The 23,555-nt window shown below is 38.7% G+C and overlaps 1 protein-coding gene across 2 annotated transcripts in view; it reads left to right on the forward strand.

Annotated features, from left to right (window-relative positions):
* The window catches only part of LOC149318518 (pleckstrin homology domain-containing family S member 1-like), a 55,186-nt gene that overhangs the window by 26,207 nt on the left and 5,424 nt on the right, over positions 1 to 23,555 (forward strand). For both annotated transcript variants that reach the window (XM_089507805.1, XM_089507806.1), the window contains 8 exons: positions 2,321 to 2,431; positions 6,104 to 6,211; positions 7,199 to 7,291; positions 10,153 to 10,235; positions 12,488 to 12,694; positions 14,380 to 14,481; positions 19,304 to 19,439; positions 23,381 to 23,466. In XM_089507805.1, the coding sequence (XP_089363931.1) occupies positions 2,321 to 2,431; positions 6,104 to 6,211; positions 7,199 to 7,291; positions 10,153 to 10,235; positions 12,488 to 12,694; positions 14,380 to 14,481; positions 19,304 to 19,439; positions 23,381 to 23,449 (909 nt within the window). In that variant the 3' untranslated portion in view covers positions 23,450 to 23,466. The remainder of the gene's footprint in view (positions 1 to 2,320; positions 2,432 to 6,103; positions 6,212 to 7,198; positions 7,292 to 10,152; positions 10,236 to 12,487; positions 12,695 to 14,379; positions 14,482 to 19,303; positions 19,440 to 23,380; positions 23,467 to 23,555) is intronic.

Consider the following 23,555-nt stretch of genomic DNA (forward strand, 5'->3'; position numbering starts at 1 on the left):
CTTTTTCAGGCTTGTCTAAACTGGCTTGTCTAAACTTGATACATAAGTTCCAGGGATTCTGTGCTTAAAGCTGTAGTTTTTCATGTCATTCTCCATTAGTAACTATTTGTTTGTTTGTTTGTTTGTTTATGGTATTTATACCCCACCCTTCAGCCCTAAAGGCTATCAGAGCGGCTTACAATTATTATTTTTAATTAGACGGTTCCCTGCCCTCAGGTTTACAATCTAAAAGACATGACACAAAAGGAGAAGGGAATGGTGGTGGGAAAGGGGATGAAGTCCAGTGGTTATTCTCTTTCTCTGAGGCCTGGACCAAGGCAGATGGAATGGACCAAGGCAGATGGAACTTTTGCCTTCTTGTTGCCTGGTTGCAGGCATACTCAGGTGATGGTCGGCCACACATGTCCCTGTTTTACATCACTAACATTTGGAAGTTATGTACAAGCCAATAACAGACTGACATGGATCAGAGGAGCAGAGTTACTATCAAGAATTGCTGTACCTCTAGGAAACCATTCCCTACACAAGTCAGGGAAACCTAGCTCAATTAATTAAAACAGACAAACATAAATTACAGTAGACTCATTTTCAATCCTGCTGCTTTAGTGACATTGATTCCATGCATTTTTACTCAATGACACAAGTAACACACAAAATGTGGATGATAATGGAAAGAGCATGCATGCAAGGGAAACGGTGTTGGACGTACAGCAAATACAACATCCAAAATACACATCACATTGACAACTTTAGTAGGCCATCCAAAAGGCACAAAATATGTTATGCTAGCTTCTAAAGCTCACTGGGTTTTTCATCAAAGGTGTTAAAAGTCATAAAGGTGATGGTGTTGGGATCACAGGCCTGCATTCAGATGTTTGTTTAAGGTGGTTTTAAGGTAGTCTTGTGGGATATTTGATACAGATAAAAACCATGCCTCTTCTTGCTAATGAGGGTACTGAGGACAAAGGCAGGAAATGAAAAGCAACAAACCTTAGCAGTCAACAAACTAAATTCCTTGGAGACCTAGGCTGCCACTGTCTTTGCCTCTGTGAGTCTACAAACCACTTTCTAGGCAGCATACAGTGAATTTCTCAAGAACCCTTTGCACTGCCATATCTGGAGATACGTTTGTGCACTGTTACAGTGGGGAAAAAGTTGCCAAGTGGGACCCCAATTCAAATTATTCTACCAGTGTTGAAGTTTAAAAGCCTCAGAGAGTCACATACTACAGTATTTGCTCCTTCTAAGTTAGAATTGTCCTATTGTTGCTAGGTCTGTTATCTTCAGTTCCCTATGTGTGTATTGAGGGAGTGTGGGAAAGACTAGTAAGCAGAATTCATCCATTTTTGCTTCAGCTCTGGGCTCCTAGGTGCGAGCCAGTATGGTGTATTGGTATGAGTTTTTGACTAGGACACTAGGAGACCAGGGTTCAAATCCCTGTCTAGCCATGAAAACCACTGGGTGATCTTGGACAAGTCATTCTCACTCTGAGAGGAAGCAATGGAAAACCCCCTCTGAACAAATATAGCTAAGAAAACCCCACAACAGGGTTGGCATAAGTTTGAAAATTGACTGGAAGGCACACAACACTCATATGCTGGGAAAGCTTGTGAGAGGAGTGAGAGCTTGTGGAAGGTGTGGAACAAATTGCACCATTTTGAACCACTGATAATATGGCCATGAATGTTCCAATAGGATAATGGCCATTGTATTTATTATTTCATTTTTAAAATATTCAATTCAGAACAGAGTTGAATCCCTAGGGCCAAAATTATCAGAATGAAATGGATCTAGATATTTCATTGCCCAGCATTCTGGATTTAAGATATGGATGGATGTTTATTAAGTAGCTGATACATCATCTACATCAGGGGTAGGCAACCTGCGGCCCGCGGGCCGGATGCAGCCCGGCGAGGCCTTGGGACCGGCCCCAGCCCGGTCCTGCCGCCGATTGCCACCGGGGCCTTTGGGGGGCAATTGTCTATAGAAGCCTCAGAAACATGCATTTATATTAACGTTTTTTAAAAAATCAGCAAATTTTTTCGCGTGTCCTCCATTTTTTAAAAAAAAGTGTCTTCCATTTGAAAATTTTGTCCTACATTTGTCCTGGTTTATTTATATATTTAATTTTTTTTAAAAAAAATATTTAATTATTTATTTTTTTGGCTTCAGCCCCCCAGTTGTCTGAGGGACAGCAACCTGGCCCCCGGCTCAAAAAGACTGCCTACCCCTGATCTACATTAACTGTCAGAAGGGATAAAGAGTTGTGTCTATGAGGTGTTTTTATTAATGTCACATGGAAATTGCTATGTTGTTTCAGCTCTTAAGTCAAGAACCCAGAATTCGGTCAAAATCTTCACCTGCATGTCTTGATGAAAAACACATTGCTACTGTTACCCAAGATGACCAGTGCCCTGGCAATCAATGTGTAGTGAGTACGATTTATATTAATTTTTTTAATGTTTGCATCTACTTGATCTGTAGAAACAATTCATAGCACAGGGGCATCTTCAACAAAATGGTGAGTGTGAAAGTTCAGAGTTTCTGTGAGGCAGCCATACCCTTTGCCAGCAACATCTCTCCATTTCTCTTTTCCATTCAGATTTTCCATTCTTTCCTCAACATTGAAGCTTATCGCATCGCGTTCCGAGAACGTTATTGGAACCCGATTGGAACAGAACACTTTTAACTTTACCGCACGTTTATGTCCCCATCGGGTTCCCATCGCGTTCTACATACCCCTCAAAGCGTTCCATATGTGTTCCTCGGAGGGAACGGATGAGAAAGTGATCCAAGCTTGTGGAAACGTTTTTAAAACGGTCCAAGAAATGTGAGAGCGGTAATGTAACCGTTCTTACTTCCGTTCTCATGATCTGCCTTGTTTTGATTGGCTGAACGGACTTCCCTCCCTGCATTCCTCCCCATTCCTAGAGCGTCGGTTTTCTTGCTCTCCCTGGGACTCATCGAGTAAAATAAATAGAGAAAAAAAATCAAGCCCCACCATTTGTGAGGGCTATGTGTAGATAGATGTGTGTATAATTATGGTATTATATATATGTATATGGAAAACTCTCTCTCTCTCTCGCTCTGTCTCTATCTCTATATATATACAAACATATGTATATACAACATATATATATATATATATATATATATATGAAACATGTGAAATATGTAATAAATAGAAAACATGTTTTATACACACACACACATATAAATGACATCTATATAGATTAGTAATATCAATGTTTGTATATATAGATAACTGGCAATATATATGTATATTTATATATTATAGCTATATTACATATATATGTATATGTGTGTATGTGTAATATATATTATATATATATATATATAATATATGTGTGTGTGTAATATATATATTATGTATATATTACATATTTATGTGTGTGTGTGTGTGTGTTTGTCTATATGTGTATATAAAAAATCAAGGCAGTGTTTGAAAACAATTTTTTTCTGGGAAATCCTTTCCTTCTGTGCATGTGGTACTCATGGACAATAATACACTGTATGTCATCTTTATGTATGGTCATAAAGATGATTGTAGTAGTTTTTTTGCATTAATGATTAGTTGTCACAATACATGATGGACGAGATAATAAATAAAACAATGTGGTTGAGGTATCATTTCAGTAATAATGGGCCAAAACTTAGTACTGCAGCAAATAGGTCCAATACGATCAAAAGCTGTATTACTGGTATGTTGTACGTGGTGCGTAAAATATGTAAAGTGTTGATGATTGTTGACTTCTTATCTTGCACCTTTCTTAGATTTTCATGTCATCCATAATATGTAACCTTATCTTAGTAGTTAAAAAGATCCTGACATGGAGCTTTTTTTTAGGAAAGTGAAATTAACTAAATTTATCACAACAATCCTCAAGATGAATTGTGTGTTAATGGATGGTCATGACCACGGTATTCCCTGATGACATGGATCAGAATACTATGCTTTCATTGTAAAAATGGAGTTTTTTGCATGTCGAGGAGGTAATATAATAATGTAAGGTTGAAAAAACATGAGCCAGCAGAGGCTGGTTACAACAAAATTGTATGGGGACGGTATATTTTGTGTCTTTTTAATTCTTTCTTCACATCCATAATGAAGCATTTTCTAGCATCATGGAGTAGGAAGAGTCCACAAGGGCCATCCAGTCCAACACCATGCCATGCAGGAAATCACAATCAAAGCAATCCTGACACATGGCCATCCAGTCTCTGTGGGAAGACAAAAAGAGTTTCTTTGGGCATGCGGAAATTGGATATCCACATTTCATTATCCCAATTTTGGAGGACTTCTGTGCTCCACCAGTTGGAACGCTCGCGGGGTCTCACCCACCAGCGAGGGATGCGAGGCCAGGTGGACATCCATGCGAGACAAGTGGTAATATTTACATTTCCACTGCCAGCTAAAATTAACAATTTTCTTAAAGCAGCTTTTCGTCGCTTCAAGAGAAATAGAGTTTTTGCAGTGTGACTTCTTCTCCTCCGTCTTTGCTCTTCATCAATCTTTATAATACTGCACAGTAGCTCCAAAAACACTTCCTTAGACGCCAACTTTACACCCCACAAAAGGTCACCTGATTCAGTTCCGGGTGAAAAGGAACAGTAGAGTGATTACGTCATCATTACAAGGTCCTCCGAAATAAATACGCATGCGCGAATATTGAAACGTTCTCATACTTATCACGCTTCCTATAAGGACAAATGCGGTAAATTGTGTTCCCGTTACGTTCTCGGAACGCTTTACATTTTCGAATGCGATAATATCCGTTCCCATAACGTTACATCTTGAAATGTTTTCGGAACAGAATAGAAACGTTTCAGGCACTGATGCGATAACCTTCATTCAGTCAGCATTCATTGCCCAATGAAAATATTCATTCCTCCTGAATCTGTTTGGTAGGTTTTTTTTCCCTAAAATCCTTTGGGATATTTTCCTCCTAAATATATTTTGGAACTTTGATCACAGTTCTGTATAAAGATTCATACTTGGAGAATGAGTTTGCTCTTGTCATAGAATTATATAGTGCTGTGCCCAATTTTGCTCCCAAGTCCCCCGATAAATATATAAATTGGGCACAGCACTGGAAAGAGCAGGTGTGTTTTACATGGATGTTTGTCCATGTAATTACATATTTTCCAAATTCTCACAGATGAAAACCAGGACATGTGTGGTCAAGCAACAGAAGAGTTATTAATGAGGAAGAGCACAGTCTATGGGAGGCTGCAGTAATTTGCTTTGTTCTCAGTCTACTGAGAAGGGCAAGATTTCACCTGCTCCTCACTTCTCATTCCTGCTAATTGAGTGTAAACTACTTTTGCACTTTGAACTCAGATTGCAGCAACTGAAGCAAGCTGACTACACAGAGGAAAACTAAGGGAGAAAATAAAAATTACACATTTTAAAAAGAACTGAAAAAGTGAGATGACAGAGGATTAATTGGAACTGTCCCTGCCAGATGAAGACAGTTGGATGTATGAGTCACTCCTCTGTGATCATGGCTTCCAAATGCATTCTCACTTCTGAACAATATTTCACTACATTGCCAACCTGAAGCTTGCAATCATTTCAGCTTCTTACCCCTACTTCAGATTTCCATGGACTTGATCCAGACAGTAAGACTGTATGCATGCTGAAAAGTACTTTTTTAAAAAGTGACTATTTTCCCCAGTAGTCCACCAACTTTCCCACAAGTTGTGAAGCCATAGTTAGCTCAAACTGAAGTTATAAGCAATTATATGCAGCCTAAGTGGGCCTTTGACAGCTTGTGCTCAATGCTTTGGTCTAGAATTTTAAATATTTTGCTCTCTTTCTTTTCCACATTTGTAAAACTTTGAATGTTAAATGATATCTCAAGTACTTGATTTGTTTACATGTCATCTCTCACCAAGAAGCCTGTGTCCATTTTCTAGCAAGCAGTTTTAATTAATCATCTGTACAATTGTTCTTTTAATGGTTTGTTTTTATTTTAATGTTAATTCATGTTAATTAATTTTAATTTTAACTTATTTAATTAATTTTAATGTTTTCTTTTTAAATCAGTGCTCTTCTTTTTTTAATTTGTTGGGCTGTTAGGAGTTAGAAACTGCTTCCAAGAAAAGGCCAACATCAGAACCTATTCATCAAGTCCCCTCTGAAACGGACCATATTTATGAGTCACCAAGAAAACTTCTGCTACGTCTAGTGAGTGCAGAAAATGGAGCTGAATAAATGTTGTGGACCATTTCCAGCATCTACTGCAGCACTTTCCTGAATCATGCAGTGGGAATAGTTCCATGAACAGTGACTGCGGTGCAAAACAGACTGCCCCAATACAGCGGTGTTCTGGCAGTTTGCTGCTCTAAAAAGAACCGGCAAAATGGTGCTCCTTTTTAGAGCAGCAAAAAGCTGTGCTTGCCATCACAGTGGCAGCTTTTTGTTGATTCATTGGTGCAGCGTGTCTAAACGCTGTGCCAAAGAAATAGCGTGAAGCTGCCTAGGCATGATCAGGCGTGCAGCATGACCCTGGCATCAGGGAGGAGTCAGGGCGGCCAGCAAGCAGTCGCCACACCTACACTCCAGCCTCATGCCAGCATTTAGTGCCAGTCTGTTTTGCCCTTCAGTTAATGTTTTAGAATCGATTAGCCGCTGCCAATGAAAACTGTATTAAAAATGGATCTCCTATGTCAATAATTACTCTTTCCAAACCTTTCATCTCTTCTAAAAAAAACAAACAGGTGCATATTTGGAAAGTAAATTAACATCAGTGAGTTGTTGGGAGAAGTTTCACACACCCAGCTTCCAACAACTCAAGCTCACATTTTCCATAATGACTACCTGGTATAAATTCTCATAGAATCCTATAGTCATATGCCCTCAATTATATGCAGCCTTTAGCTTATATGATTCTATCACTCATTCATTTTTATTAAATGTACCCACAGTTCTTATCACAATGGTATTAGGTATATTTTCTACAGCTCTTTTTTCCTATGGTACAATATACTTCTCAAAGTGGTGATATACATCACATTCATTTCTTTTGTTTCTTTGTTTTGTTGGGGAAGCCAATAACCTTGTTCTATGTGAATGGGTTTTGTTTCAAAAGAAGAAGGACTTTGTGCACTGTCCATTTTAACAATTGTCCCTATATATAGAACAAAGAGTAATTACACTTTTCTTTAATTTTAGCGACAGCTAGAACATACTCCACTTGACAAACAGTCAGGGGAGGACTATGATATGGAGGGACATTATGCTACCCCAAGGAGTGTTCTAGCCAAGGTAACATAAATGCCATGACTTTTTCTGTTCTCTACTTTAGTGATTCAATTTTTACATTCTTTTTCAGCATGTAGCATTCTACGATTTATGTGCAAACTCTTTCTGTTACCACAAATATCTCATTACCTTAACAGATTTTACACATTAGGGTGACATCCTGTTTGTGGCACTAATGACTACTGCTACAACTGCTAAGTGTATTATCATAACAATTATTTTTTATAAAAATATATATAGCATTAACATGATTTTTAAATTTCATTATGTCAGCCTAAGTCCATTTTATGCCTGCATATGTCCTTTTTAAAAGTCATTATGACAGCTGGTGCTCTCTTCCACCCTGTGCAACATCCTAAGGCCACTCCCAGGACATATCTTTGCACTATGATAGCCCCTCTTCCACATCAACATAGGCTGGATCCTTCTGGAGGGCATATACATCAATACTATATGTTGTCTGAATTTGAAGTGCTGTCTTAAGTGTCTCATTTGCAGACAAAATCATGTATTTTTATGACAGATGTGGTATAGATTCTATTAGAAACATATTCTTTTCTGGATCTATTTTAATGTGGCTTTAGAGTCAGGCAAATAACTTAAACTCACTTGATCTTGCTGCTGGATACAGTTCACTAGGAGAAAATAGGGGGAATCTTTTCCTGTTGATTTTTAGGACCTCTTAGTGTATAGTGATACTATCAAGAATGCTTTCCTTTTCAGACAGAAACAGGTTTGGAGTAGGGAGATTCTTTTATATTGTTTTAGTCCAGTGGCAGATAAAGTGCAACATTGCAAAAGTTGTCAGGTGGAAACTGCTGCTCGCCCTAGCCACTTTTAGGTGTGAGGAGATCTGGGAACTGCAGTCTGATAACATCAATCAGTAAATCAATTCATTTATTTGTATCCTGCATTCTTCCCAAAAGTGTGGCTCAAATTGGCTTACAGAATAAAAAGAAATACAAGTAATACAACATATTATATTGCTAAAAACATACAAAAAGTTAAAATTAAAATAATATTAAACTGTCTAGACCTAAAACCATATAAAACATTAATTTAAAAGTATACATAAAGACATGGATTGAAAATACTACTGCACTAAAACAAAAAGCCCATTGTATAAAACCAGTTCCCTGATGCCTGCTGGAATAGAAATGTCTTCACTTGGTGACAGAAGGACAGCAAGGACAGATCCAGCCCTTCCTGAGGAAGGAAATTTGTAGAGTGCGGTAGCAGATACTGAGAAGGCCCTCTCCTGTATTCTCACCAAATGTGCCTGTGAAAAGAGGTGTCTCCCACAGTGATCTCGGAGTTAGGGCAGACTTGTATGGGTAGGTATGTTCCTTTGAATAACTGAACACAAGTGTTAAAGGCCATTATAAATCACAACCAGCACCTTAAATTGTTTGGCACTTATGAGTAGCCAACAAATAACAAAGGAATCATAGGTTGTCTGTACCCAGACCCTGTTGAAAATTTGGCTGCCAGTCTTTGGACAAGCTGAAATTTCGAGAGTCTTCAAAGGCAGCCCACATAAGAGTGCATGACAATAATTCCAACAGGATGTAACTAAGACATATGTCACTATGGCCAAATCAAGACATCCCAAGGAACAGGCATATTTGATGTACTAGTTTGAATTGTACAAATGCATTCTTAACCTCAACTGAAACCTGAACATCCAGGTTCAAGACTGAGTCCAAGAGTAAACCTAAACCGTTAACTGTATTTTCAGAGGGAATGTAACCCCATGCATCAAAGTTTTGGTTCCTGTTCCCTTATCTGCCTTGTGACTAGCCAAGATCACTTCTCTCTTGCCTAAATTAAGCTTCAGTTTGTTCACTCTCATCCAGTCTGTTTTATTGAATATAACTAATAAAACAAGACAATCCCTGCCAACAGGCTTATGACCTGAAAGACATGACAGAAAAGCAATTAGGAGGCAAGTGGGGAGGGGGAGGCAAGCCCAGGCACCACTTCTTAAATTAACTGGAACTTCTTACAATAACCAGCTGGAAGAGAAACAGTTCAGTGGCAGGATTAGTCTGATGAAATGGAAAAAGTAAAGGTAAATGTTTTCCCTTGACATGAATGTCCAGTTGTAATCAACTGTAGGGGGTGGTGTTCATCTCCAATACTAAGCTGAAGATCCAGCATTATCCAAAGACAACTCCAGTGGTCATGTGGCCAGCATATCTGCATAGAATGCTGTTACCTTCCCACTGAAGTGATACCTATTTATCTACTTGCATTTGCATGCTTTTGAGCTGCTAGGTTGACAGAAGCTGGGATTAGTGATGGGAGCTCATCCTATCATGTGGCACTTTGGCCTTTAACTGCCAACCTTCCAATCATCAGAATGAGTGTATTAACCACTAAGCCACCACATCTGGGGAGTAGCTGGGGGGGGGGGGTTCTCCACCATAGCTGGGGAGGGGGACCAAAATGGGGATACTGTTCCTTAAAGGTTTCCTCACCAATTAAATTTTCCTTTAATTCCTAAATTTCTAGTTTTGCAGTAACTTAAAACTTCAACTGAGCAACTGATACAGCTTGCCACCAAGTAATAGCTGAGGAAGGAGCCTAGTGCATCCCCCCTCCCAGTCTTTTTTGTCTCTAAACTGACACTCAGGGTCTGTACAGAAACTGAATGAATGTATTTTGGTGGTTTAGTCTTTGATGAAAATAAAGCAATGAGATTATCTTATTTTGTTCTCAGTGAGACACCAGTTTTATCCAAACTGACATGTATATTAAGGAGCTCAGTAAAAAGCATTCTTTGTGAGCACCAAGTTTAATGCATGCTGGATTTTATATATTTCTGTGTGTAAATAAACTGTATATGGTTTTATGCCCAAAAGTTGGATGGTGTTATTGCTGAATTTAGCAGCTCAGATGAAGAACAACACAACAACAGTGGAGTATATATGACTATGAAAGACTTGTAAGTAATCTAGCACTCCTACATTTGTTTGGAGGAAAGATTTATGGATTTCCCTTGCAAAGTTATTTCTAGATAATCATAGGTTCACCTATATTTAATCATAGGCATAGCACACTAGACTTCCATGTCAATGGGGCTGTGACTCCAGATTTTAGTCCAAAGTTTGAAGGAGATATCAAAATACAGAATACACATATACTCAATATAGCTTTAGCATTTTGGACTACTTTAAATTTTGTACAAAAAACACTAACATGGGACCCACCAGCTACCATTGACCAGAGCAAGAACATTTTTCCTTCCTGGGAGATCTTGCTGTTCATCCCAGTCACCATCACACTTCTGGCACAAGAGCCTTTTCAAGGGATGTTCCATTGTGAAAGCACAAAACTAGAATCTATTATAATTAAACTCTATTGAATTCAAATTCAGAAAACATTGGAGTTTTCTTTGTTCTATAGGGCGTACCATTTCCAAATCAATGTGGCAGTAATTTCTTTATTGGGCTGATATCCGAAAAAAATGTGTGTGGTTTCCAGATTTCCTCATCTCTTAATCAAGTGAAATATCATCAAAAATGAGATAGTATTATTACTAGTAACATCTGAACTGAGCTAGTGAACTAAATGTGTTGTTAATTATATGGCTTCTGTTGAAATTAAAATTGAACAAAGATGTTCTCAGTTTGTGCTAGGTTATTTATATAAGACATGAGCCTTTTGCCTTGGAATTTCCCTAGGATGGCATACCCTGCAGTAGTAGGCACGAAACCACCAATTATAACCAGGTGCTGTAGGCTATATTTCAGGGAAGGACCTGACAAAACTACCTCAGAGTATTCCTTGCCATTCTCACCGTAATTCCTCACCATAAGTCAACAGGTGACTTGAAGGCACATACCCACACAGTCTTGTTTTAGTTTAGACAAGCCATACCTAGATTTGAAACACTTCAGCAATAATTCTGTCCTTGAAATTGGAATGCTTTGGATGTTCCAGTGGAACTGTACACCTTTCAAAGGCAGTGAGTAGGGGCATATTGACCTTCCTTATGCTTGAGTGGACACAGAACAAAAAAATTCCTGGGAACTTTGCCCAGACATATATGGTCAATGTGGGTGCATATTGTGAAAACACAACAGCTGACTTTAGCCTAGACCACTGAACTTTAATACTATTAATAGCCACGGAATCTGCACTTACAAAAACTGTAAACATATGGGATGTCCGCAGAAGTGTAGCTGTAGAGGGTGGGGTGGGAACAAAATGAGAGCATGCCCTCCCCAAATAAAGTTTCTGTCTCTCCGCCATCAAATTATCTTTTAGTCCCTAGGCTTCTCAAATTGCAGATAGTGAGATCTGGAAAAGCATTCACATCCAGAACTTTTATATTTGCTATTTCAGTGGAAATTATCGCACTGCCATTTTCTCCCGATCTGGGCACAGGCTGAGACAGTTTAAAAAGGGATGTTATCACACAGCTTTGTGCCCTGATCAGAAGCATCCTGTACTTCTCCTGTACTGAGCTAAAAATGATTCTTATAAGTTCATTGCTCAGTACGGGAGAAGCCCTGATCGGGTACAGGATGCCTCCAAACTGGACACGAAGCTGTGCACTAACATCCATTTTTACATGGTCTTAGCCCATGTCCAGATTGATGAAAAAAGCAGTATGATAATGTCCAGTATTGCCTTGTTATCATTGTCCTGGCTGAGGTTTTTTCCTAGGTGTTGTTGCATACTTTTCAAGTCTTTCCCAACTTATGGTGACCCTAAGGCAAACCTATCATGGGGTTTTCTTCACAAGATTTCTTCAGAGGTGGCTTGTCATTGCCTTCATCTGAGGCTAAGAGCATGTGACATGTCCAAGGTCATACCTAGACTATAAATTTTCCTTAAAAGGCAGGATTTTTATTTGGAGGCAATGCCCTCATTTGCTTCCCACCCCATAGCCACACTCCTCATTGTCTATATGCAATCTTTCCCATGCCTTGTTTTCTTTTCAAGGCTTATGTTCAAGGCAAAGCCTACCTTGTGTGCATGTAGGTTTTGTGCAGAAAGGATGGACAATGTGGATATCTTGCCGAGACCAGGATGTGTCCTCCTTCTCCCTTTCTTCTCCCTTTCTTCTCCATCCTTGAACCTATTACCATATATAACAGTTATGTGTTTTTAGTTATCTTCCCAGATACTTTTTTTACAGTATGAGAGATGGTGCATTTCTTTTTACTTGTGATATAATTTAATTTAAAGGAGTCTAGCATTGTCAAAAGAAAAACCTCAGTCTGCATCAACAGATGATAAATTGCCAACCATTCTGCCAATCAAGGAAAACAGTAGGAGTTCACAAGTGACAGAGGGCAGCCCTTTGAAACCAACAGTCCCACCCAGGAAAATCAAAACAGAAAAAGCACCCAAAATATCATGTCTATCTGTGGTTCAGTTGTCCATAATTCTTGAGTAAGTATGTTTTGAATATGTCATATTTTTCTGGATTTATTATTAAAATGCCTCAAAGCTCAAGGAAAACATTTCTGTTTAAATCAGTTTTGCTTTGTTTCAGTACCTAAGTGATAAAATCAGTCTTGTATTTAATAACAAGTATCTGAAGTTAGTGCTTTTGTCTGCTGAGTGAACCAGGAAAGAATCTTTAGTTTCCTCAACGTGATCTTATGGAAATCACTAAAGCAGAGACTGGATTTGGTTCCATTGACTCAAGTACTTTGCAGAAGAACAGGAGAAATGGCTATGGTTCTTGTTTCTTCCATAGTTTGATTTTGTTGGGAAATAAGAACTTCTACACATACTACTCTACAAGCATGTTTTGAACTTTGAAACCATCTGACATGTACAGTTTGAGCTCAGCTTATGTCAGTGTTGACCAAGACTTGCAGTAGTTGACTGCTACTATTACTGGGCTCCTTGTCCCCCATTTGTGACTCATAGCATCAAGGTACAAGGTACAGTGTAATGACACAAGTGCCCAACAGCTGTATGGAGATTTTGGGAGGCATGTAAATCTTGTCTTGGTTTGTCCTTATTCAATAAACAGAAAAATGTCCCCTCATGTTCTTGCTGCAAGATTTTGAAAAAAAAATGTCAGGCTCCAAGAGTTTTTGCACATTTTTGAGACTGTTTTTATACATATTCTATAAAATGTGCAAATTTGGAAAACGAGGTCACAGTTGCTTTGCTTCAATGGCTAATAACAGTAATACATTGGATAGGTTGTCTGTGTCTTTGTGATCACTGTCATGACTTTAGATACTTGCTTTGCATGTGTGCTTGGGGAAGAGAACATAATATTGACAAAGATGGTTTTGTGCAAAGGGTTTTTTGTTTGCTTGTTTGTTTTACAAATTCTGGGGGGGAAAGGAATGGGGACTGAAAGCATTTGATGTCTTGTTCTTGCTCTGAAAGTGAGATTTCTCATGGAGTACTTGATAGGGCTGCCAGATCTCAGGGCCTAGCCCTGAGGCCCCAGTTTTCATGAGGCATCACCAGCCAGGAGACAAGGGTGCAAAGTCTCCAGTTTTGGGGCACTCCATAGGCAGGATTACACTAACGTTAAGGTTAATGCAATGGCTCTCAAACCTTTTACCATTGTGACACCCTTTATGTTTGCATCCAGACATTGCACACACACACAGCATTTGATGTACTGTATATGAATAAATATATTTTGTTTGGTGTGCATCTTTTTGTTTGCACTTTCATGTATTTTCATATTTTAACATCTTAGGAAGGAATAGTAATCCCCTTCCTTCTCCCTCAGGCAGAACCTCCAAGTGTCTTCCTTGCCTTTTCTCTTCTCTCTAAGGACAGAAAAGGTTTGGACTCCCACTTCACAGTTGAGAATCACTGGCCTAACCTGGGACACCTTGAATGTTTGGGAAAGGGAATGAATTATGGAACAAATGTGGGGAGTGGAGGGGGAAATAGAGATGGACTTTACTTGTAGTAAAGTTGTGGGCATGCATTGTCTGGGCCTATAATTCAGCTACAACAGAGAAATTGACTGCTTATCTACCGTATTTTTCCCACTTAGGAAAGCAATATTACTAGTGCCTGCTTACAGTAGCGCCTCATCTGGTTCATTAGATATACAATTTAGACTTCACAAAACATGTTATTTTCTCTCTTAGTAAAATCACAGATCATACTGAACTGCAAGAGATGGATTTTGTCCTTCCACAGAATGACTTTACCAATTGCCTGACACTTACAGAAGCTTCTGGATATATATGGTAAGGCCTTTAAAATTTATGGTGCTTTTCATGATGTCACCTGAAGTATTTTTTAATAATTACTTTATTTTTAATGGGGTGTCTCATGGTGTTTTGAAGTTTTCCAGTGAAACTTAAATAAATGTGTTCTTCAGCCATTGTTAGTATGTCTGGTTGAGGAAACGCATGGCTTGTTTTCAACAATGCCATTTCACCATAGAACATTCTTTTACAAGAAATAGCTCCAACTAATATGTAATTTATTCATTTATTGAGCTAAACTGATTTGATTTCGAAACCTCCAGCCTACCTACTGTATGAATCACCCCTGCTTTTGTGCATTAGCCTATGTTACATAAAATCTGTTGTAGCTCAAAGTAGCACTGATACCATTACCAGCATTAATGCCTTTTCCCAGTTGTGCAATGGTGCAGAAATAATGCAGTATAACACCACTTTAAGTGCTGCAGTTCCATCCTATGGAATCCTGGGGTTTGTATTTTTGAAAGGTCTTTGGCCTTCTCTGCCAAAGAGTGCTGGTGCCTCACAGAACTACAACTCCCAGGATTCTGTAGGATGGAGCCATGACAGTTAAAGTGTTGTCAAACTGCATTATTTCTACAGTATAGATGCACCTCAAAAAATAGTCAGGGTCCAATTTTCTACTTGTTTTGAAAGTATGTTAAGAATATTTCATTTCAATAGCCATTTTTAAATTAACCTTGTAGCTTATTTATAAGGGATGTTAAATGGAATTTGTTGTTTTTAATGTTTGTTGTTGTCATGATAATAATAAATAATAAAACTTTTATTTATACCCCACTTTTCTGCTACAAGGGCAATCAAAACGGCTTGTGCTTTCAAGTTGTCTCCAGAGTATGGTGATCTCATCATAAGGTTTTCTTGGCAAGATTTATTCAGAGTAGATTTGCCACTTTTAGGCTGAGCAACTATAACTTGCCCAAGGTTACCCAGTGGGTTGCAATAACTGAATGAAGACTTGAACCCAGATTGCCCAGAGTCCTAGTCCAACACTCAGACCACTGCACCAGACTGGCTTCCCTTTTAAAAAGTTATCATTGTTTTATTACAATTTTATTAATGGTTAGTCTTTTGAGGTTTCCCTCAGGAAAGAAATGGGATGTATATTTTAAAACAAGCAAAACAACATTAACCTAAGAATATGTGCTATGATGTGATTGCCAAGTCTACAACAAGCATATAGTAAATCAACAATAAATAGTATGCTATAATTAAAGTATCCTGCCTTTGAATAGCACTTGCTGAGAAGCATGGATGTGTGGGTGCTGATGTGCTCTTATCCTGCTTATGGGTTTCTTGTGGATACTGCAGAAATAGAATAATAGACTAGAAAGGGCTTTGATCTGATCCAGCACAGATTTCCTTGGGTTCCTGTGTTTATTTTGAACCCAGGGGAGCTAGTGTGTATTTCTTCAAGAGGCTGCTTGCTCTATTCCTGCCTTCCACAACCTGGTTCACTCAAGATATACTGGAATGCAATAGCCTGTTAGTTGGGGATGGTAGCAGTTCAACACATATGGAGGGTACCAAATTTGGAAAATACCAAGTGAGAGCAGGAGGTAGATAGGAATCTACAGCCACAGCTCCAAGATATTTCCTGTTGATAAGCAACAGTATCTGACTTGTGTTATTAAACAATAGGAACAGCTAAATAGCTTCCATCTAACAAAACAGTTTTATCCATTTACTACATCAGTGGTTTACTCCCAAGGAATTGTATAGTGAATTGCAGTATTAATTGTTGTGGTTGTGCCTTCAAGTTGTTTCCAGATTATGGAGACCCTAAGGTGAATTTGTCACAGGGTTTTCTTGACAAGATTTGTTCAGAGTGGATTTGCCTTTGCCTTCTTCTGAGGCTAAGAATGTGCGACCTGCATAAGATTACCGAGTGCATTTTCATGGCCAAGTAGGGATTTGAACTCTGGTCTCCCGTAGTCCACCACTTAAAGCACTACACAATACTGGTGCTCACATTATTAGTTAGACCACTGAAATCAAGAATTATGGAGGAACGCATGGAATGGATTCTCGTATTATAGGACTGTGATCTTGGTTCTGCTATGGAAAAACAAATTCTAAGCCAAGTAGCATCCTGTTCCTTAGTTCATAGGGCATATTCGCACCCTAAGTCACTGCTGTTCAATTTTTTCCAATTGATGGAATATTCTGAAATTAAGAATATTCTGAAATTCTGAATTCTGTCCATCATTGCCCTACATCCTGATACAGAACAGAAAGGTGTTTCTTCAAACATATTGAGAATTGGTACTTAGTGGCTTAGGCTTTAAAAAGCTGAGAAAGCCATCATTTTAGTATCTGTTGAGATGCTAGCATAATCTTCTCAGATCATTCTCATGTATGTTAGTTGAAAAGCTAAAATAAAACTGATGGGAGCATAAATTTTACAGTCCTTGTGGACCACAAGATGTCACACTTTCTCTACCACAGTTTGTTTCCTGTGATAAAAGCAAACAGGCTGGCCTTCCTTTTAATAGATAATTTCAATATTTATTTACTTTGTCAATAAAACATCAAGAATCAGAACAATCCTGGCAATCTGAAAAATCAAAATAAATGCATAGATAGAACTACAGAGATCATAAAGAGTAGATATATCTTCTCTAACCAAGCCTTCCACAGTGCATGGAACTGAATTGTTCTATCTCTCTCTCAATAGATACACACATGCACACAGACAAAGAGAGACACTGTATGAGCCAAGAAAACGCTCTCAAGGCCAACAGCAGGGACCAGGGGGAAGAATGCCCTAATCCATGAGTTTGGTCCTCAGCTTCTTCCCATCTCCCTCCCACAACTACTGTCCACATCTAGCTTTCCCATCTGTTCCTGATGGCCACAGGCACTGCTATCATAGAATCATAGAGTTGGAAAAGACCACAAGGGCCATCCAGCCCGACCCCCTGCCATGCAGGAACTCTCAATCAAATTGTTATATTAACTGAATGCTGTTGGCCATTGTATGACGTGCTCATGCACAGTTTCAAGAACATGCATGGCAACCAGGTTTAGAGCCAGACAGACCACAAGATATAGTTGTGAAGTTAGTTGGTCAGGCAGTGGGACAGTAACATATCATGTCAGGACCACCCCAGTTCAAGTCTACAGGAAATGATATGCATTATTTGAGAGGCATTTTAATTGAAAAAGAAAAGCATTGAACCTCTGTACTGCCTTTTAACTCCGCAAAAGATGAGGAGAAATGACTTTGTTTGCTTATTGTTTGTTTGTCTGCAGCAGAAGCTAAGACATTGAAACCATCCATTTCTCCCCATGCATTTCAGAGTTGATAGACAGTATGGAAGTTGATGCTCTCCTTCAAGTATTAGTATTAAGAACTGATGAAAAGTAGGAGGGCCAAACAGATAGACTGCATGGAGACCAGCAGTGTCTAAAGTTCCTTCCCTGCTGTGCCTCCCCTTCTACACTCTCTTCTCAGTTGCAAGACTGACTCTCTCAGCTCTGCTTTGATGTACTTCACACACATGCTGCACACTGTGCACAAGAAGCCATTCTTTCAGGTCCTGGCAGTGATAGGAGGAAATGCTTCTCAGTAAGTGTCAGAAATGACATCCCCTATCATAGAATATTGATGGGCATGTTTACAACAATGAGACTAACCAAACAACTAACTAACAACTAAAGGCCCAAGATGCCTAAGATTCTGAGCATTAAAAACATCAGACTGGAGGACAACTGTTACTGACATCTACCAAACAAGGGGCAAGGATCACTGGATTTAAGTTACAGGAACAGGAATCAATCTTTAAATGTACCTTTACAATAGTGTCACAAGGGAGCAATATCAGAGTATATCTTAATTATGCATTTTTTAAAAAAGAGATTGTTTAAATAGAGGGTATGTTATCTTAAATCTTGTAACTCAGTGCAACTTGCATAGGGCTACAATAACATAATAAAATTTCTTAGCAAAATACTTGATCCATAGGCATCTATGTGTTTGGGCTTTCAGATGAACCAGCTAAAGAGAACAGCCACAAATTAGCTGCTGGCATTTCTATTGGACTTACTATATTGTTCCATTTGCTCTTGGAGGTATAGACAAAGCTAGAGGGTTGAATCCTTTCTATTATTTATCTACATCACACCTTTTGAGGGTAGACCCACCAGAATATGACTAAGAAAATGCTTCAAAAGGGGGGAGCAAATTTTGTAGAGTTAATTCAAGAGCTCTGACAAAGAAGATAAATTAATATGCTGGAATCATAATAATTTTGTGTCATTATCCACATAAATCATCGGTTGCTAACTCTTCACAATGGTAGCTTCTACTGGACAAAGAGGAGACTTCCATGACAATTTGTCCCTCCTTTGAGTTCTGTCCTGAAAAACACGATGGCAGAAGCAGCAATATTCGGGGAGGGGGGATTGTATATATTGACTGTGGGACCCCAGGCCAGTTCTGGTTTTTTGAAAATTGCCAAAAGCTGCTGCCAATCAAGTGTCCTTCATGGCACTTCATTGCAGTGGTTCAGAATTAAACATTTTTATGATTTCTCATTTTCATCTACATATGGCCAAAACAAAAAATTGTGTCTCATAATACAAAGCAGAGCTGCAATTCAAGATCGCTATACAATCCTACTTAGATATCATTTCTCCACTTGAAACTGTCTGAATTTTAATTGATTTTTACTGTTTGTCTGAATTCATTAAGTAGCTATCAGAGTCATTTTGTCATCTCCAGATAAGAAAGTGTCACAGAGGTGAACAAGTATCCTTATCAGTTCATGTTTGTTGTCTTGTCTGTGATCCACCACAGTGTCTCCGAGTGGAATGACCCACATCACTTAGGTTGTATTTTTCACCAAGGGGATTACGTAGTGGCTATGAATGACATGCAGGTCATGAACATGGATGAAATTTCTTTGTTTACAAGCCGATCCACAAGAAAAGAGGTAAGGACTCCCTATTCCACTTATTAATGCTACAGAACCAAGCAGTGACTAGTGTATTGGGCGTTATTCCTAGAGCTTGTCTAGTCATAATGTTCAGGCAAAGATATCACAAATAATTTCATGTTTTACCATTAATGCTATTAGTCGCAAGGTAGTAAGTGGTAGCATAACTCCCATTATAAGCTCCTCACTTTAATTTAAGCATAGGCCTGTTACAGACTGCCAAAATAAAGCTGCTTCGGGTCTCTTTGTATGCTATTTAAATGATGCATGGGTCCTAAGAGTCCGGAGGTCACGCCAAAGCCACACTCCAATCCTAAGCACTGGAGTACAGCTTTGGTGCAGCTTCCGGATTCTTAGGATGCACGTATCATTTAAACAGCATACATCCAAAGAGACCCGAAGCAGCTTTATTTTGGCAGTCTGTAACAGGCCATAGTTTCACTGAAGCTAGCTAGGAAGTCTCTTCTTAAAGCCTGAGCTATAGAAAGCAAAGGAGAAGAAAATGCTGCTAAGCAATAAGCTCTTTACTAAATTAGTTTCTTTGAATGGTCTAAAAAGCTTTAATGCAGGTAAAAGCATCAATAGCAGAAATAATGGTTTCAAGAAATATTTGCAAACATTCTAGCTTCTGAGGAGGAGGATCAGCCTTGTGGCACACCATCTATGTGAGAAGAATAATTTGAGCTAGTAGATAAATTTCATTTGAGTGGCAGAGCTCAAAAGACAGCATAGTCTATTCCATTGGTAAAAAGGGAAAGGTCATAGAATCATAAAATTGGAAGAGACCACAAGAGCCATCCAGTTCAGCACCCTGCCATGCAGGAAATCACAATCAAAGCATCCCTGACAGATGGCCATCCAATCTCTGTTTGAAGACCTCCAAAGAAGGAGATTCCACCACACTCCAAGGGAGTATCTTCCACTGTCAAACAGCTCTTACTGTCAGGAAGTTCCTCCTAATGTTGAGGTGGAATTTCTTTTCCTGTAGCTTTCATCCATTGTTCCGTGTTCTAGTGGTAAAAAGGGAAAGATACATATACATAGCTGCTGAACATCTGTGGCAGATGGAAATTGTTCAGGAGGTTGAGCAACTGAAGGAAAGGAACAGTAAATTGATATAGTGGGGAACTGAGCAAAGCATCAGGGAACTAATGGCTGGAGAGTCAAATAACAGTAGATGTGAGTAGAAGAATAGTTTGCCTATTCTTGTGGACTGAGAGATTAGAAAGAAAAGGATTATATTGGACAGAAAAATGAAGAGGAACTGAGATATTATGGCTACCACTTGATTTCACATTTTTATTAGGAACAACCAGCAAATCTTATTCTTTTAATCTTTGTATCTAACCATATTTCTAACCTTCCATTTTTATTTTTTATTGAATTTAAAAATCATTATAACATTATTAGCCTATAGTAGTAACACAAAATACTGTGTCATTAGCAGCCCTCAATGTGGCTTGTTTTTGTTTTTTTGCCCACATCAGAGAGGAATGGTTGGCCATACTGGCTGAAAGAACAGGCTTTCCATATGTTTACATTTACTCTGTGCTACATTCATTTACCAGTACCTTCTGCAAAATGGGTATCTGTAATCATTCCTGTTTTGTATACATTGGTTAATCCTGAATGCAGTTTGGCTTTAAGCCCATAACTCCACATTTTTACCTTTATCTTGTACAATGGTAAATCCTCCATTAGCGGGGTAGGACAGCTGGCTTTCTCACTGCCAAAACTGTCACAACATGATCTATAAGGGAATCATGAACATTAACCATAGGCCTCCAATTCTCCAGCAGCTGATCAAGATGCTAGTCACAGCCTTTCACTGAAAGACACAATACTGGCTATGTTTGGTAGAGAAGAGGAGATCTAGAAGTCTAGTGTATTCCCCTAAATTTGGCACGGGAGGCCAGACACATCACTGTATTCTGTTCCCATCTGCCTAGTTCTAGCATAAAGTGGAGAGGGTCTGATGGAAGACCCTGTGATGGAAGAAGAGGGAAGAAAGAGAGAAGGACAAAATTTACTTCTTTCCTGCCTTGTGTTACTGGTGTTTGTTATTGCAAACAATTTTCTGCAGGGGTGTAGTTGTGGGTGAGAGAAATAAGAATTCTGCGCTTTTAATGAAATTTACTCCATTTCTGGCATTCATTGCAGTAATAGCAATAGCAAGTACATTTCTATAATGCTTACCAGTGCACTTAAGTACTCCCTAAGTGGTTTACAATGTGTAAGCCAATTGCCTCCAACAAGCTTAAAAGTAACTTAAAATTTCAACCCGGCATTTAGAAATAGAGTTTATAAATCTAAAAAAGGGGGCAGGCAGCATTACCAAGGGAATACAAACACAGAACATAAGAGTTCTGGTTGTGAACAGTTTTCAGTGTCTCACTCTCTACAGTACTAGAAATTTGGAGAGTGAAGGAAAAATCATGGGAGGCAGAATATTCATCCTTCGTTTCTTGTAGCTATACTTCTACCTGCCAGGCTTCCTTTTGCTGTTGTACTTGAACTGGTACTGAGAAGCAAGGAAAGGCCATCGAAGAGAAAATGTAGTTTCTCTCTCGCATCCTTATGCACTGTTTTTCTTCTAAACATAGACCTCTGTCCCAAGCCATCCTTTATGTGTGATCAGGGCAGATGCATGAACAGATTAATTAGTTTACTTATTTAATATCCCACCTTCGTCCCAGAGGATTACAACATTAAAACATACCACAGTGAAAACCCATGAATTATAAGCTATCATATTAAAACCAAGCTGGAAAACTTTTAAAAAACATTTTTGGCTAAGGAAGGCAAAAGTGGTTTCAACCATGGGTCCTCTTTAGCAATGGGAGTTGTTCCATAGAGTCAGCTATTATTCTTGCTGACATAAAGATCACCCAGAATTTGAAAACATTGTTTTGCTGACCGTGCTGGCTGGCAGGAATTCACAGAGTTGGAGTACAAAGGAGTGTTGTTGTTTTTAACCAAACTGATATGCCACCTTATGATCTCCTCTGGCTTCCACTACTAAAGAAGGACCATGGTTCAATGGTAGAGTACCTGATTTGTACATTGAAGGCCCTCACTGCAATCTCTGGCATCTCCATTTGAAAGCTTGGGTTGATGGCAGGTAATGTGAAAGACCTGAGACAGGATAGCTGCTGAAACTTTTCAGGAGGCCAGGGAGTGGACACTTGTGGCCTTCAGATAATGTAGTCTAACAACATCTAGAAGACACAATGTAGACAACACTGAATAAGACAAATAGTCTTAACTGAATTAGTCTGATCTCAGTTTAGGTCAGCTTCTCATGTGCTGCCAGCTGTATCTGCCACTGCTTTGATTCCTTCTGCGATCATCTGGATACTCACGACAATGACAGTGGCAGTTGTTGGTTCTTTCTGCTACCTCTGTGGATCTGGCTAGTACAAGTATTTATTGAGACTAAAGCTTGTGAAAGTTACTTTTTGATTACCAAAATGTAACTGTTCCAAGCTCTGGTTGAGACCACCTGCTGCAAGACTTGGCTGCCTTTGGATTTTTTCATGACCTCTATCTTCTATCAATCTATTGAATTTATACCCTGCCTTTCTCCCAGGATGGTATCCAATGTGGCTTTCAGAGGTTTAAAAGATTAAGTTAAAATCTTATTTTACAAAAATTAAAAAGAACTAAATAACAATATATATTTAAAAAAAAAAACATGGTTGAAACAGATAAAAACGCTTTTAAAGCAAAATACCAAGATTCAGATATTGCTTGAATTCATAAAACTCTCTGGAGGATTAAATAATCTAAGGCTGCACATTATGTATTGAAAAGGTGTGTTTTTACAGCCACAGTCTGCCTTTTAAAGTTGATAAAAACAACATCTTACTAACATAAAGAAGAGGTGGCCCTGTAATCACAAAATATAATGACCATTTCATCTCCCTTTTTTAAAAAAGGTGAAGCTGACAATACATCGTCTCCCAGATTCAGATATTTTACATGCCAGGGGATGCAAGTGTTCCTAATGGAGAAAAGACACAAGGTAAGTGTGCATGACAAGCTTTCTTTGCTTCATTTAATGCAAAGTGTAAATAGATTTAGTTTGTTTAGAAAATAGTGCTTGGATAAGTC

The sequence above is a fragment of the Sceloporus occidentalis genome, unplaced genomic scaffold (genome assembly GCF_023333645.1).
Source record: "Sceloporus occidentalis isolate IW3139 unplaced genomic scaffold, rSceOcc1.0.p SCAF_2, whole genome shotgun sequence".
Classification (NCBI taxonomy): Eukaryota; Metazoa; Chordata; class Lepidosauria; order Squamata; family Phrynosomatidae; genus Sceloporus; species Sceloporus occidentalis.